Consider the following 17,790-nt stretch of genomic DNA (forward strand, 5'->3'; position numbering starts at 1 on the left):
CTCTGCCATTGACCCAATATAGGTTCATCTGCCTTTGGCATCTACCAGCGTCCTGCTGCCAGCGCTTTGACCTGTAACCCTAGGTAGGAGGGCAAGAGGGTACTATCACTTGCCCAAGGTGAACCCTCGGAATGGTGGAGGGAAGGAGTCATCCTACTTCTCCATTCTAGACCGGCCCCAAACATGGTCTAGCCACTGCCCTAAATTTTATTTTATTTTTTCATCATAGGTACACTTCAACTATGAGAGACAGAATGGGGGGAAAGAATCCAGGAAATCACATTGTAGGATTTTTAATGAATTTAATTGGTAAATTCCTCGGTAAAATAAGTATTTGGTCACCTACAAACAAGCAAGATTTCTGGCTCTCACAGACCTGTAACAACTACTTTAAGAGGCTCCTCTGTCCTCCACTCGTTACCTGGATTAATGGCACCTGTTTGAACTCGTTATCAGTATAAAAGACACCTGTCCACAACCTCAAACAGTCACACTCCAAACTCCACTATGGCCAAGACCAAAGAGCTGTCAAAGGACACCAGAAACAAAATTGTAGACCTGCACCAGGCTGGGAAGACTGAATCTGCAATAGGTAAGCAGCTTGGTGTGAAGAAATCAACTGTGGGAGCAATTATTAGAAAATGGAAGACATGCAAGACCACTGATAATCTCCCTCGATCTGGGGCTCCACGCAAGATCTCACCCCGTGGGGTCAAAATGATCACAAGAACGGTGAGCAAAAATCCCAGAACCACACGGGGGGACCTAGTGAATGACCTGTAGAGAGCTGGGACCAAAGTAACAAAGGCTACCATCAGTGACACACTACGCCGCCAGGGACTCAAATCCTGCAGTGCCAGACGTGTCCCCCTGCTTAAGCCAGTACATGTCCAGGCCCGTCTGAAGTTTGCTAGAGAGCATTTGGATGATCCAGAAGAGGCTTGGGAGAATGTCATATGGTCAGATGAAACCAAAATAGAACTTTTTGGTAAAAACTCAACTTGTTGTGTTTGGAGGAGAAAGAATGCTGAGTTGCATCCAAAGAACACCATACCTACTGTGAAGCATGGGGGTGGAAACATCATGCTTTGGGGCTGTTTTTCTGCAAAGGGACCAGGACGACTGATCCGTGTAAAGGAAAGAATGAATGGGGCCATGTATCATGAGATTTTGAGTGAAAACCTCCTTCCATCAGCAAGGGCATTGAAGATGAAACATGGCTGGGTCTTTCAGCATGACAATGATTCCAAACACACCACCCGGGCAACGAAGGAGTGGCTTCGTAAGAAGCATTTCAAGGTCCTGGAGTGGCCTAGCCAGTCTCCAGATCTCAACCCCATAGAAAATCTTTGGAGGGAGTTGAAAGTCCGTGTTGCCCAGCGACAGCCCCAAAACATCACTGCTCTAGAGATCTGCATGGAGGAATGGGCCAAAATACCAGCAACAGTGTGTGAAGACTTACAGAAAATGTTTGACCTCTGTCACTGCCAACAAAGGGTATATAACAAAGTATTGAGTGAACTTTTGATATTGACCAAATACTTATTTTCCACCATAATTTGCAAATAAATTCTTTAAAAATCAGACAATGTGATTTTCTGGATTTCTTTTCTCATTTTGTGTCTCATAGTTGAGGTATACCTATGATGAAAATTACAGGCCTCTCTCATCTTTTTAAGTGGGAGAACTTGCATAATTGGTGACTGACTAAATACTTTTTTGCCCCACTGTATGGGTATATTAAGCTATTACGGTATATATGGTGATAATGGTTTGTTGAATAAGATGATGTTTGATTTTTCCCATAAGTCCAATAGTTTTAGATATATATATATTTTTTTTTACATAACATGGCTATATGTGGTTTCCAGGTCAGTTTGTCATCTATTATTACACCTAAGAATTTAGCTTGACACTCTTGAGAAAGGGGCATACTTTTTAGTAAGATTTTTGCATTATTTCTATTGTAGGTTTTATTTTCCTTACAGAAAATAAGGAAGTGTGGTTTTTTTGGCATTGATGGATAATTTGTTCACCTCGAACCAGATGATAACTTTTTTTCTAATTCTTGATTAGCTAATTTTATTAAAGTATTAAAATTTGAGTGCGAAAGGAAAAGATTGGAGTCATCTGCAAATAAGATAAAGAAGATGATTGTAGAAGCTTGTGCAAGGTCATTGATGTATATTAGAAATAGTAAAGGTCCTAAAATTCATCCCTGTGGTACTCCGCATTGTACTGTTTTAAATGTAGATTTAGTGTTGTTGATTGTTATATATTGTCTGTCAGATAGATAAGAAGAGAACCAATTTAATGCAGAGCCACTTATGCCATATCGTTTTAGTTTGCTTAGTAGAATAGAATGATTTACTGTGTCAAATGCTTTAGATAAATCGAGAAAAATCCCTATGGTGTACTCTTTGTTGTTTTATAGCTGAGGAAATTTTGTCCATTAACTGAATCAGTGCCATAGAGGTGGAATAGCCCTTTCTGAAGCCATATGGGTGTTTGTATAAGATGTTATTATGATCTAACTGTTTCAGAAGACGGTTTTATATATATATATATATATATATATATATATATATATATATATATATATATATATATATATATATATAATTTTTTTTTTTTTTTGAGAACTTTAGATATACAGGGAAGGACAGATATGGGTCGATAATTGTTGATATTAAGTGGATCACTACTTTTAAAGATGGGAATAACCAGGTAATTAATCAGTAGAAAAATGGCCATTCATGGCGATCATAATCTGTATTCATTCATGTTAATTTGAAATTGAATCGAAGTTTAAAAATGTTGCAAATTAAAAAGAGATGCACAAGATCCTCTGTGCAAATCTGCCACAATTGAGTTGAAAAAAATCTCAATCTCCAATACGGAAGAGAATATACAAGATATATTCCAGGACATAAAGCAGAAGATAGTCACTTGCCTTAATGCAGGTTAAGTGATTATTATGCACTCAAACTAACCAAATCAAAAGCTGTATCCAATCGCACCATTCTGATTTTGAGACCCTGAGCCACATCCTCAGGTTTCCCATTGATTTAAACAGGTTATGATTTCAGTTCTGTTCTTGTTAGCTGCAGATTATTTTTGTTATGGTTTATACATTTAATAGTTCTGCACACAGTGCTGCATTGACGCTGTCAACTTTCTCTGGCATTAGTCTGTTCACAGTATGAATAAAAAATTACTGTGGAGTAAAGTAGATTGTCTAGGTCCGTGTTCTCCCCAGAGCGCTTTTGCATGTCAGAACCGACATGCTTTTTCATGCCGACACGCTTTAAATTTGCCGACGTGCTATTTTTTGCTCTGACACTTGCTGAAATATCATGTCGGATTTCTACCTTGCGATGTTTGTTTGGAGCATATTTTGAAGGAAAATCAGTGTTTTGGGCTGGTTTGTTGCCATGATGCACTCAGGCAGACCGGAAATACCCCGGAAAATTCCTCATCACAGCAAACACCCTCAATCACTTTTCTGCTACACTGCTACCATGACGCTTCAGTGCGCATATGAGCACCCTTGCACTGACGTCACATTTACCTTAGCAACTGTTGCTACTCTATGCTTGGGGGACAAGCGAACTTTGTTCACATACTGAAGCCAAGCAAAGATGTCCAGCATCTGTTGCCCGAAGAAAACTACAGCTAAACAAGCTCTACTACTGGATTACTTGGATAATCTTAGTCAGAAAGAAGCAAAGGATAGGTATATGCAGAAATTAGAGTTCGTTAGCAGTTATGATCCGTACAAAATTCCTCGAAATGACTGGAGTAAGGGTGCAGATTTGTGGCCTAGCGTTAGCTACATGTTGGAATAGACCTTTTTCCTCCAAGAGTCCCGACACGGAAGAACAGTTTAAAAAAAAAAAAAAAACTACAAAAGCAAGAACTTTTTGTGTAAAGACTTTTATCCCAAAAGCTGATGTTGGGATAAAAGTCTTTACACAGAGTTGAAGCTGTTCTGTACGGAGGAATGGGCTAAAATTCCTCCAAGCCGGTGTGCAGGACTGATCAACAGTTACCGTAAACGTTTAGTTGCAGTTATCGCTGCACAAGGGGGTCACACCAGATACTGAAAGCAAAGGTTCACATACTTTTGCCACTCACAGATGTGTAATATTGGATCATTTTCCTCAATAAATAAATGACCAAGTATAATATTTTTGTCTCATTTGTTTAACTGGGTTCTCTTTATCTACTTTTAGGACTTGTGTGAAAATCTGATGTTGTTTTAGGTCATATTTATGCAGAAATATAGAAAATTCTAAAGGATTCACAAACTTTCAAGCACCATTGTAAATGCAGTCTGCAGGGGCTATTATAATATTTTTTTTCTAACTGCAACAGAACTCTTTTCAACTTTTGGTTAGTGGTGTTCTGGCAGTTGTTGAGGTAATATAATAATGCTGTTTTATATTGTTGTCAGATGATTATTGCTCATGTGAACCCCACGCTGCAAACCACAGCATCACTGACCTCCACTTGTTGTAGCAACCTTTTTTTAATGAGGTAATAATGCTGTTTTATTACTTCAACCACTGCCAGAATACCACTAACCAAAAGTTTAAATGAGTTCTATTGCAGTTAGAAAAAAATTATAATACCCCCTGCAGACTGCATTAACAGTGGTGCTTGAAAGTTTGTGAACCCTTTAGAATTTTCTGTATTTCTGCATAAATATGACCACACAGCTGGTTAGGAAGGCTGTACTTTCTGTGGAGGCTGAGGAAGTTTGGCATGTCACCCAAGATCCTCAGCAACTTCTACAGCTGCGTGATTGAGAGCATCCTGACCAACTGCATCACTATGTGGTACGGTAGCACTATGGCTATGGACCGCAAACGCCTGCAGAGAATGGTGAAGACTGCTGAGAGGATCACCAGAACTCCACTGCTCTCTCTGCAGAGCATCTACCACCGCAGAGTCCACAGGCAAGCTGCCTCCGTCCTCAAAGACTCCACCCACCCCCAGCATGGATTGTTCAGACTTCTACCCTCAGGCTGGAGGTACAGAAGTGTGACTTGCAGGACTGTCAGATTAAAGAACTCTCTCTTTCCCATCGCCATCAGACTCCGGAAGAGCTGACAGGAGTCTATAAACATAGACTACCTCCCTGTAAACTGACCTTGACTATTTACATTTGTTTGCACACTACTGCCCTTTTTTGCTGCTATGTTCTATCGTTGCCTTATTTTTGTATTATATTGCCTATTTTGCACTATATTACCTTTTATTTTGTATTATACTGGTTTTTTTTTTTTTTTAACCTCCGCCAAGGAGGTTATGTTTTCGGTAGCGTTGGTTTATTTGTTGGTTTGTCTGTTAGCAACATTACGGAAAAAGTTATGAACGGATTGCTCTGAATTTTTTTTCCAGAGGTGTGACTGGACACAAGTAACAATCCATTAAATTTTGGCGGTGATCCGGATCTCCTTCTGGATCCAGTATTTTTTTAAAGGATTCTTTATCAGTGTGAGAGAGGCCCATTTTTGGAATTTTTGCATATAACTCCATAACAAATGACCAGAGTGTTTGGTAAAAAAAAAAAAATACACACAAGTATCTCCATGACTTCTATAAAGTATCAAAGTTTGATCCAGATCCAGACAAAATTCTGGATACTATGATCCAGAACACACAAAAATAAGGGGGTGGTTAGAATTTAACGCTGTAAGGCAACAAATGAAGATACAGACATGCACCCAACACCAAATTGTAGCCAAGACTCTGCTGAATCAGTAGTATGTCAACGGCTTTGATGTATCTTCAATAGCTACGGAGCTAGATCCAGAAGAAAACCGCCATTATGGAAATATCATTTTCTTGCGAATAACTTTTTTGATTTTTTCATTTTTCTATGACTTTTTTTTTAATCTCACACATATGACACAATATCTCATACGTGAGAATTAGTATCTCATTTTTGGTGTAAGTCTCAGTATGTGGTGAAATGAGGTGCTTGGTGGAGGTCTGCCCTCTCCAAGTGCTTTTCTAGTTTTTTTTTATTTTTTTTTATTTTGCACTATATTGCCTTTACTTTGTATTATTTCTTCCACCTATTTATATTTGTAATTGGCAGTCATGGTGGACAGCAAATTAAGAATTTCATTGTGCAGGAGTTCCTTACTGTGCATATGACAATAAACACTTTGATACCAACCATGTTAACAGTAAAAAGTGACAATGTCAGTACCACTATAAAATACTTCTAACAGCCACCAAATGGGCTCCCTTTTTAAAAAGATTTTCTGGTGGAGGCCCCCAGGATCCCCCCAAGGGGAGGGGGTAACCCATCTACGTACTCTCTACGCTGGGGGCTGCAGCTACCAAAAAGTTAGAGGTTTATTTTAATCCTGGGGAGAACACTGTGGGTGCTAGATCACTAGATTAGGCAGATGGAGGTAAGATTTAGAGAAATAGAGAACCTATTGCTGGGGACTCGCACAATTGTCATTTTTAGGTTCCTGAACAGAATCTAGAGCAATGTGAGGAGATCTTTAACGCCTTTACACATCATCCAGTCCAATAGGTGGCGCTAAAACACCTCACTATAAGGAGAAGAAGAGCTGAAGCGTTTCCGTTTGGTAGTTAAAAATAAAAAGCGAATTTGGAGAGAATAAATCGGTTTATCTTTAAATCCTGAGGTAAGTTAAAGTGAAACTGGTTCTCTGAGCTGCTCGGTGTTGGTTAACAGTTTACTGACTGGATCATAAATGGAGCTCTACTTCACACTGAATTGGGTTTTGTGAAGATTTATTATTATTATTATTATTATTATTATTATTATTATATCTTTTTACATAAATCAGTAACGATTTTGAATGCTAGTAATTCCATTTTTATAATTTGCTTCAGTGTTGTCTTTTGCAGTTGCTAAGGATTAAACTAAGTTTACCTCAGATAACATTTAGGTTTTTTTATTTATTTTTTATGACTGTGTATTAGGACCAGTTTAGGTGTAAAAATAAAATATTGGGCTGGGAGGGGGGGTAATGTTTCCAAGAAAGGAAAGTTTTAGTTTCAAGATTAAGAAGAAAAGGTGCAAATACACCTTTGACATAATGTCAAACTAGTACTAGAAAGTTCTAGAAGTCTGGAAAATGAGTAAATTTCAAAATATGGGTATTTTTCCCCAGAACATAAATTGTTGAATATTTATTTCCACCACTGTACATTTAGATGTGTTAAACTTAGAACATGACACCTTTGGTGACAGACCAACCAATTTTTAGGTGAGCAAAAGTATTGGAACAGACAGTCTTATGCTGCGTTCACACTTATGGACCCTTTTCACGTGACGTCACGACAAACGCGGCCGCCATTTTGGACATGTACTACCAGTAGTTTACCACAGCCAACATTGAGGAACGGCAGCAAAGAAAGTGTTTATTTTCAGCAAGACTTCCATCATGCCACTATATTGTTGTGCACCTGGATGTAGTAACCATCAACAAACAAGGCAAGGGTTATCATTTTATCGGATCCCGGTAGATGCTGACCGACGGAGAAGATGGATAGCGGCATACCAACGCTTGTGTAGTGACCACTTTGTTGGAGGTAAGACGAATAAAATTAGCCAGAAAAGGAATTACATTGCTGTTAACATTCTGTGGCGGCGAGTGTGTAACCAAATAGGCTAAAATAACCCATTGTAACCGCTTTGTTCTTCTGTAGTAGCTATTAGCTAACAACATTAGCTAGCGTTGTGTTCCTTTGCTGTTGGTAGACTGTAGGACAGATCAGAGGCAGTGTCCTACAAACAGCGCTTAATTTGAGGGGGAGCAAGCCGGAGCGCACTCCGGAACCTCGGGCGTTGGCTCCGGCAGCTATTTACACTGGATCCGGTGATCCGACACCTCTTTTGACTATGTAACAAAAAACAAACAAACAAATAATTAAATAAAAAAATGCAAGTTTATTTAGTGTTAATGTCTGATTTTGATATCTGTCTTGTTGGTGATTTCTCTCATGAAACGACATCCACAAAATATCTGCAGATGAACTTAATTTGCAGTGTTATTACAAAACATGCCCAGAAGCGCCGCGCCGCGCCCCCCTCTTTTTTCTGCACCGGAGCCGCTCATCCTCTGCGCTCCGGGACCTCCCACTTTACAAATTAAGCACTGCCTACAAATAAGTGTTCAAAATAAGAGGAACATGTATTTGTCTCTTAAATCCAGGCCGTTCCCTGTAATCTGTAACAACGGTTGGAGAAAGTAATGGCAAATAGTGAGTGCACAAACCATAGAAGGGAAACTGTACACAGCGCCAGGGCAGTGTGATGGTATGTCTACTTTTAGATTGTGTTAGCTTATCAATGAACACACTCGTCACTCGACGAGTTTCACGTCTTTACGACGGATACTTAAATGTGTGTTAGGTATTATTGTTGCAGTCTAAGCAGTCATTGTAGCAGCTAGATGAGCGAGAACCAAAAGGGTCTGTGCCATAAACCGTTATTTCTGTACGGCGTTGCTAATGTGTCGTTACTGTTGTTATTTCTCCCTCTGCTCACCCTGTAAATGCCCTACGTCGCTGGATAGCGAAGGTGTTTTCTGCATCTTGCTCCTTTTTCTTGTATGTTCTCCGTTTGTCGCCTTCCTCGCATTCAAACCAATTCGAGCCGAAGTCCGCTACATGTCCAAAATGGTGGTCGCGTTTACGAAGGTCACGTGACTGAAAAGGGTCTCTACCGGTATGAAAGTGGTATAACTGTATCGATACAAAGTATACCGGTACAGTTTAGTGCATCTGTCCACACTAGCGAGAAATGTTTGCGATTTTCTTTCACGGTAGTTGAAATGCACGTGCGCGAAATGCTTCCGTGGTTACCGAGTAACTTCCTTCCGAGAATATGGCGGATGAAACAACGTGCGTGTGCTTTTTGTTGTCAATGTACAGTCTGTATTTCTGGTGGTCATTTATTCAGTCGAATCGTATAAAACATGCGAGGCAGTTGAGAAAGAAACAAAGAAAATAAATCTCCCTTTCTCCCCTCTCCCTTTCTCCCTCTTCCCTTCTCTTCCCCTCCCTTTCTCTCCCTTTTCCCCTCTTCCTCCCTCCTTTTTCCCCCCTTTCTTTGCTCCATGTAGCTCCACGGTCGTTTTGAGCCATTTTGACGTTTTATTTACAGCTGGAAAAGCGCGGGCGTATTGCTGGAAGAAGTAGGAATGGTTCATTGCGCATGCGCATAATATTTGTATCGATACAGAACCGCTTCATCTGTCCACACTACAGCGAAGCGCTACTGTACCGGTACGAAACCCATACATTTGTGGGTTTCATACTGATACAGTTATACCGCTACAGTACCGGTTTAGTTGCTAGTGTGGACAGGTGTTGCGGTACGAAAGTAGTTTCGTATCGGTACAAAATCCCTAGTGTGGACAGGGTATTATACTTCGTTTACACGTAGCCGGGTATTTATGAAAACGGGTATCTTCTCCTCCCCGTACTAGAAAATAATTCCGTTTACACAATGCTCAAAAACAGCCAGGGAAGGCTGTCAAAAACATGTTAAACAAATAGAAAGCCAACCAGAGATCTGAAAGCCAAGGAGGAGGGACTGTGAGATCACAATGCTAAAACTCAGTTTTCCACTATTTACACGCAGGCATGAAAACGGAGTTTTCGCAAATCTCCACTTTGCCCGGAGTTTTCGAAAGCTGACGTTTTCAGTGACTGAAACCTCCGTTTACGTGTAAATGATGGGTGCAACCGCATAAATAAATATCCGTTTTTATAGATACCCGGCTACGTGTAAACGGGGTCTTAAAGTGAATACCAGTGACTATTTGGTTGCATATCCCTTGTTTGTAATAACTGCATCAAGCCAGTAACACACTGGCATCACTAAAACTGTTGCATTCTTATTTTATGATTCTTTCCCAGGCTTGTACCATGCTGTCTTTCAGTTGTTTAAGTGTTTTGGGGGGTTTCTGCCTTCAGTCTCCTCTTCAGGAGGTGCAGTGCTCCTCAGTAGGGTTAAAGATTAATAAAACCCAAAAATAAACTCCTCCTTTATACTGACAGATAATATCCATACAAGACATGTTCAAGTATTCACTTGTACCTGTATACTCTGCACAGAATTTATTTTAAAAGAAAAGCCATGTCCCTGGGTGCTGACTCTCACTTTTTCCAAGATTCAAATATCACGCTCTGAGGACAAATTACACAAGAGAATCCAAGATCGTGATATCACTTGCACCCAACATGACTTACCAAGGCTAGTGGAAACATTGCTTCAGATTGTTTGTAAACAATCCTGAAGATGCACAAGTGTCAAGCATTTGGGTGTAAAAATAAGGCTGATCATTGAAGCGGTGAACTTCAATGAAATTGATTTTTAAATCATTATTCTTGTATATCATGAGAAGGTGTGGATACACATGGGAATGAAGCAACTGACAGCCTCTGCGATGCACTGGACTTGATCCCGAAGAAATTTATGAAAATGAGTACATGAACCTGACTTCGATTCTCAGCTCTACTGTGCAGAATCTGGCTCCAAATTTGCCAACATGGTGGAGGAATACTGGTTTCATTTCTGTAGAATGGAAGGCCATGGGCCACACTGTCCATGTTTTTTTGCTGTCATTGGTTCAAACAAAAGGGGCCATGTTGTCTTCGGCTTGTTCAATATCATGCTAGCTGAATGGAATATATCCGATATGCCATGGAAAAAAAAACAGCCAATATTTAAACGTCACTCAGAGCTATGATGTATTTCGTATGAAAAATGTAAGTTTTTCAACATGAGAAGATAAACTTCATATCTTGAAGCCAATGTGTGATTTTCTTATTATACAGAGACATTCACAAGCAAAAAAGTACCCAAATTTATCAAAACAATTCATCAATTTCCTTATGAGTGACATATAGAGATTTATGTCACTGTTTTGGTTCTCTATGTCCTGGATGGAGCTCGTATGAAAAATACAAGTGGCATATCTCCCAGTAAACACTCGTGTCCATATAATATTAAGTGATATTTACTTTAAAATTGTCTGTCCCAATAATTTTACTTACCGAAAAACTGGGTGGTCTGCCACCAAATGTGTCATGTTCTAAGTTTAGCGAATCTAGATGACATTGAGATTTATGTCACCGGTTTTGGTTCTCCATGTCCCAGATGTAGCTTGTATGAAAAATATGAGTAGTGTATTTCCCTGTCCATATTCTTTGCTAACGGAATTACATTTGCATCAAAATTAGCCAATATTTTTAGTTGTTGTGGACTAGAAGATGGCAATAATTGAATGATATGGAGTATGGGGTGCTGCTAACTCCTGACTATCTTGGGGGGGCATGTTAGTCTAAATCAGTACATGGAAAATTTATGAACAAAAGAAGGTTGGTAATGGAATTATGTCAGAAAAAATTAACTTTATTTTCACAGAAATTCAAAAAATGTTTCTATGAAATTGGTCAAATATATCTTAACAGTTCTTCCTTTTTCTGCAAGCTGTATGTATTGTCTTCAATCTGTAAGCATCATCTTTTCCAAATCACTTCTCATCAACTCTCAAACAGTCTCTGAACAAAAAATGTCAACGGTAATGGAATTACAAAATGGTAATGGAATTATGCTCTCTGAATTAATGCTTAAAATATTGCTCATATGAGGACATCCCTCAAATCACTTCTGCTCTAGTGTATGGCTATTTCTTAGCAATTTATTTTTTTAAATTCGTTGTGGGCAATTGGGACAATGCTGCTTTATATTGTTTGTTATTAACAACTACTATTTTTATCTCTCCAGAGACCAAAAAAAATGATGCCCACAAGAGACTCCAGTAGCCATCAAAAGATTTCCAGGGCACCTGATACTTTCACCAGTTCTTCAGAAATCAAGAAAGATCTTCACCCTTGCTCAGTTTGTGGGAAGAGTTTAATTTCCCAGAGGAAACTCCAAATCCACCAGTGCATTCATGCTGCAGAGGTGCCATATCAATGCTCACAGTGTGGAAAGACCTTTGCTCGCGCAAATACTCTTCAAGTACACCAGCGCATTCACACAGGAGAGAAGCCGTATCACTGTTCACAGTGTGGGAAGAGCTTTGCACAGTTGAGTACTCTTGAACAACACCAGCGCATTCACACTGGAGAGAAGCCATATCATTGCTCCAATTGTGGAAAGAGTTTCAGTCAAAAAAGTAATCTCCTAACACACCAGCGCATTCACACGGGAGAGAAGCCGTATCACTGTTTACGGTGTGGAAAGACCTTTGCTTATGCAAATACTCTTCAAACGCATGAGCGCATTCACACTGGAGAGGCACCATATCAATGTTCACAGTGTGGAAAGAGCTTTGCTCGTGCAACTACTCTTCAGATACACCAGCGCAGTCACACAGGAGAGAAGTCCTATCACTGTTCACAGTGTGGGAAGAGCTTTGCTCTGTTGAGTACTCTCCAGATACACCAGCGCATTCACACTGGAGAGAAGCCATATCACTGCTTCAATTGTGGAAAGAGTTTCAGTCAAAAAAGTAATCTCCGAACACACAAGCGCATTCACACAGGAGAGAAGCCGTATCGCTGTTCACAGTGTGGGAAGAGCTTTGCTCACTTGGGTACTCTCCAAAGACACCAGCGCATTCACACTGGAGTGAGGCTATATCGTTGCTCAGATTGTGGAAAGAGTTTCAGTCAAAGTTCTCTCCAAAGACACCGGTGCATTCACACAAAATAGAAGCTGTATCACTGCTCAGATTGTGGAATCTGTTTCTCTGACCTCTAGTAATGTCAACCCATTCCAACAAATTCACACATGAGAAACCATTTATCTGCTGACAGTGAGGGAGTTTTTACCTACATCTCAAAACATCAATGCATCCATACAGGAGAGAAGCCATATCCCTGCATGCAATAGGGAATAAATTTTGCTCTTATTAAAAAATTCCAAAACCTCAATAAATTCCCCACACGAGAGAAACTATACCAGTGCTGAGGAGTGGAAGGAGAACATGTTCATCGTTACAACTGAAGACACTGAGGGCCTTTTTGTTTGTTTCTTGTTATGTGTGATGTGTGGGATTTTTTTTCTTCCCAAAGAGACACATGGCTTGTGAATATTGTTGCAAATTGTGCCACGCCTTCAGAATTCAGTCTGAATTAGGCTAATTAATTCAACAACAAAAAGTTACATTTATATTGCACCTTTCACCACCCCATAGATGCTTTACAGAGTAAACAGATTAAAAAAACACTACCACACTAACAGAAATAACCAAAAACAAACAAATCATCCAGTGAAGTCATTGCGGATAAGAGACAGATGATTTATTGAAATACAATATGATCACAAATAGCGTGGGGGAAAAATACAGCAGCTTAAAGCATGGAAAAGAGAATGGACAGTCAATGATCAGGATGGGCATCATACTGGTGCAGTGATTAGCACTGTCACCTCACAGCAAGAAGATTCCGAGTTCGAACCTCACGGCCAACAGGGGTCTTTCTGTGTGGAGTTTGCGTGTTCTCCTCATGTCTGTGTCGGTTTCCTCCGGGTGCTTAGTTTCAAAGACACGCAGATTAGGTAAAATACCCAGCCACTGGGGTTGCACAAGCCAGTGCATACTTGGTGCTGGTCCCAAGCCTAGATAGATTGGGGAGGGTTGTGTCAGGAAGGGCATCTGGTGCAAAGCCAAATTGAATATGCAGAACAGATCCCACAGAAGAGCTACTGTAGCACAACTGCTGAAAAAGAGTTAATGCTGGCAAAAACAGAAAAGTGTTAGCATTAACATATTCAGTGGTTTGTTCAAGGCAAGGCAAGTTTATTTATATAGCGCATTTCATACACAGTGACAGTTCAATGTGCTTTACAGAGGTAAAAGCAAAACAGTAAACAATAGAAAATAAAATTACAAAATTAAAGGGGAAGAAGAGAGAAAAAATAAGAATTAAACAATAGTAGAAATAAAATTAAATGAAGTAAAAGTTCAGTAAAAAAAAACAGCAGAATAAAATAGAATAAAAGTTAAGTAAAGTTTAAAACATGCAGAGACTGTAAAAGTTAAGTAAAGTTTGAAACATGTAAAGATGATATTTATCAGTTAGCAGAAAGCATCTGAAAACAGCTTGGTAGTCTAGATTTGAAGCTGCCAACAGCAGGAGCATTTTTGATGTCCTCTGGCAGTTGGTTCCATAGCTGTACTGCATAGTAGCTAAAAGCTGCTTCATCACACTTTGTTTTAACAACAGGTTTTACCAGTAAATTTTGCTGCTGCGATCTGGTAGATCTGATTGGGTTAGGCCGCTGCAACATATCAGAGGTAATTGGGCCCTGTACCATTTAGAGATTTGTACACCAGCAGCAATGCTTTAAAGTCAATTCTGTAGCTTACTGAAAGCCAGTGAAGGGACCTTAGAATTGGAGTAATGTGCTTTGTTCTTTTTGTTCGTGTGAAAACCCTAGCCGCTGCATTTTGAACCAGCTGAAGTCGTTTGATGGTCTTTTTTGGCAGGCCTGTGAAAAGGCCATTGCAGTAATCAACCCTACTAGAGATGAAGGCATGTATAAGTTTTTCCAGATCATTTTTTGACATAAGTCCTCTTAGTTTGGAAATGTTTTTTAGGTGATAAAATGCCGATTTAGTGATTGCTTTCATGTGACTGTCAAAGTTTAGCTCGCTGTCAATGAAAACACTGAGATTTTTAACCATATCTTTTGTTTTAATCCCCTTTGTGTCAAGAATAGTGGTAATCCTGAGTCTTTCATCTTTTTTCCCAAATAGAATTACTTCTGTTTTATCTGTGTTCAGCTGAAGAAAATTTTGTGACATCCAGTTGTTGATTTGGTCGATACACTGGTAGAGACATTCAAGGGGGCCATAATCATTAGGTGATAGAGCAAAATAAATTTGGGTGTCATCTGCATAGCAGTGATACAAAATTGAGTTGTTCTTGATAATTTGTCCGAGTGGGAGCATATAAAGGTTGAATAGTAATGGTCCAAGGATCGACCCCTGGGGGACACCACAGGTCAAGGACATTGATGTTGAGGTACAATTTCCCATGATAACAAAGAAGCTTCTGTCTTTTAAGTATGATTTTAACCAATTGATAACTTTACCAGTCAACCCAACCCAGTGTTCAAGTCGATATAGCAGTATGTTGTGATCAACAGTATCAAAAGCTGCACTGAAGTCCAGTAACACCAGGACCGATGTTTTGCCTGCATCAGTATTAAGACGCATGTCATTTATAACTTTAATCAGCGCTGTTTCAGTGCTATGATTGGCACGAAATCCTGACTGAAAGTTATCAAAACAGCTGTTTGATATCAAGAACGCAGTTAATTGATTGAAGACATTTTTTTCAAGGACTTTCCCGATGAATGGTAGATTTGATATTGGCCTGTAGTTGTTCTACAGTAGCTCTTCTGTATATTTGGACCATATGGGCTAGCCTTCGCGCCCCATGCAAATCAGTGAGCCTTTGACACCCATGACCCTGTCGCTAGCCACGGTTGTCCTTCCTTGGACACCTTTTGGTAGGTACTAACCACTACACACCAGGAACGCCCCACAAGATGCGTCATTTTGGAGATGCTCAGACCTAGTCATTTAGCCGTTACAATTTGGCCCTTGTCAAAGTCGCTCTGATCCTTATGCTTTTTTTTTCCTGCTTCCATCAAGAACGCATCGACTTCAAGAACTAACTGTTCTCTTGCTACCTAATGCATCCCACCCCTTGACAGGTGCCATTGTAATGAGATAATCAATGTTATTCACTTCACCCATCAGTGGTCATAATGTTATGGCTGATCGGTGTATATATGTAAATGTAATATAACTCATTTTCAGACCACTACTAATCAAGATCTAAAAACAATGTAAATTTAGTGATTTCAGAGATTTGTTTAACAGTGGTGGACATACAGTGTTTTGCAAAAGTATTCATCCCCGTTGGTGTTTGTCCTGTTTTGTCACATTACAAGCTGGAATTAAAATGGATTTTGGGTTGGGTTTGAATTGGTTAGCACCATTTGATTTACACAACATGCTGACCACTTTAAAGGTGAAAAGTATTGTTTTATTTTGACACAAACAATAATTAAGATGAGAAAAACAGAAATCTGGAGTGTGCATAGGTATTCACCCCCAAGTCAATACTCTGTAGAGCCACCTTTTGCTGCAATTACAGCTGCAAATCTCTTGGGGTATGTCTCTATTAGCTTAGCACATCTAGCCACTGGGATTTTTGCCCATTCCTCAAGGCAAAACTGCTCCAACTCCAAGTTTGATGGGTTGCATTGGTGTACAGCAATCTTCAAGTTAGGCCACAGATTCTCAATTGGATTGAGGACTGGGCTTTGACTAGGCCATTCCAAGACATTGAAATGTTTCCCTTTAAACCACTCCAGTGTAGCTTTAGCAGTAGGGTCATTATCCTGCTGGAACATGAACCTTCATCCCAGTCTCAAACCTCTGGCTGACTCAAACAGGTTTTCCTCCAGAATTGCCCTGCATTTAGTGCCATCCATCTTTTCTTCAGTCCTGACCAGCTTTCCTGTCCCTGCAGATGAAAAATAACCCCACCACCATGCTTCACTGTAGGAATGGTGTTCTCAGGGTGTTGGGTTTGTACCACACATGCCATTTTCCATGATGGCCAGAATGATCAATTTTAGTCTCATTTGATCAGAGGATCTTCTTCCATGTGTTTGCGGAGTTCCATGTGTTTACCACATGCTGTTGGGCAAACTCTTAAACGTGTTTTCTTAAGCAATGACTTTTTTTCTGGCCACTCTTCCATAAAGCCCCACTCTGTGGAGTGTATGGCTTAAAATGGTCTTACGGACAGATGCTCCCATCTCTGCTGTAGATCTTTGGTGTCTTTGTTGCGTCTCTGAGTGATGCCCTTCTTGCCTGGTCTTTGAGTTTTGGTGGGCGGTCTTCTCTTGTCAGGTTTGTAGTGGTTCCATGTTCTTTCCATTTTTCTATAATGGATTTAATGGTGCTTCCTGGGATATTTTTATAACCCAACTCTGATCCATACTTCTTCACAACTTTGTCTCTGACATTTTTGGTGTGCTCCTTGGTTTTCATCTTGCTTGCTTAGTAGTGTTGTAGAGTCAGGGTCCTTCCAGAACCGGTTGATTTATCCAGACATCATGTAACACTTTGTTTGCCTACAGGTGGATCTTATGTGACTTATGAAGTGAATTGGTTGGACCAGCTCTTATTTAGGGGTTTCATATGAAAGGGGGTGAATATCCATGCACACTCCAGATTTGTTTTTTCATATTAATTATTGTTTGTGTCAAAATAAAACAAGAATTTTCACCTTTAAAATAGTAGGCATGTTGTATAAATGAAATGGTGCTAACCCCCCACAAATCCATTTTAATTCCAGCTTGTAATGCGACAAAACAGGACAAACAGTAAGGGGGATAAATACTTTTGCAAGACACTGTACAATACTGGAACAAATAATTCTGAATGTATTGGGGTATGGAGACTACATTCACTTTTGTCAGCTGAATCGGGACATAGACCCTCTATGTGAGAAGTTCTTATGGATCTGTGTTCTGGATAATTCAAATACTAATAAATTCTTGCTTTATTTTCCAGAATAAAGTTTGACAGAAAAGAGTGCACAGTTCATTTAAAAGATGTATAATAAAGAAAAGAACAGTGGAAAAGAAAAACAAAGGTATAGACAAAACATGAGAGAGCAAAGAAAGACAAAGTTAAGGAAAAGGAATGGAAAAGAAAAACAGTATAAAATCCTTTGTGAAAAAGCAAC

General features: G+C 39.6%; 1 protein-coding gene across 2 annotated transcripts; it reads left to right on the top strand.

Annotated features, from left to right (window-relative positions):
* The first annotated feature begins 6,590 nt into the window (after nucleotides 1-6,590).
* On the top strand, nucleotides 6,591-16,000 carry LOC132883029 (zinc finger protein 239-like). Of its 2 annotated transcripts, XM_060916163.1 has the most exons (3): nucleotides 6,591-6,674; nucleotides 7,472-7,587; nucleotides 11,795-16,000. In XM_060916163.1, the coding sequence occupies exon 3, from the start codon at nucleotides 11,807-11,809 to the stop codon at nucleotides 12,725-12,727; it is 921 nt and encodes a 306-aa protein (XP_060772146.1). In that variant the 5' UTR covers nucleotides 6,591-6,674; nucleotides 7,472-7,587; nucleotides 11,795-11,806; the 3' UTR covers nucleotides 12,728-16,000. The 2 variants fall into 2 exon arrangements, with proteins under 2 accessions (XP_060772146.1, XP_060772138.1); XM_060916155.1 differs by lacking the exon at nucleotides 7,472-7,587.
* Nucleotides 16,001-17,790: the final 1,790 nt, after the last annotated feature.

The sequence above is a fragment of the Neoarius graeffei genome, chromosome 1 (assembly GCF_027579695.1).
Source record: "Neoarius graeffei isolate fNeoGra1 chromosome 1, fNeoGra1.pri, whole genome shotgun sequence".
Classification (NCBI taxonomy): Eukaryota; Metazoa; Chordata; class Actinopteri; order Siluriformes; family Ariidae; genus Neoarius; species Neoarius graeffei.

Coding starts and splice junctions, on each gene's coding strand:
- LOC132883029 (XM_060916163.1), top strand. CDS start 11,807: ATGATGCCCACAAGAGACTCCAGTAGCCATCAAAAGATTTCCAGGGCA.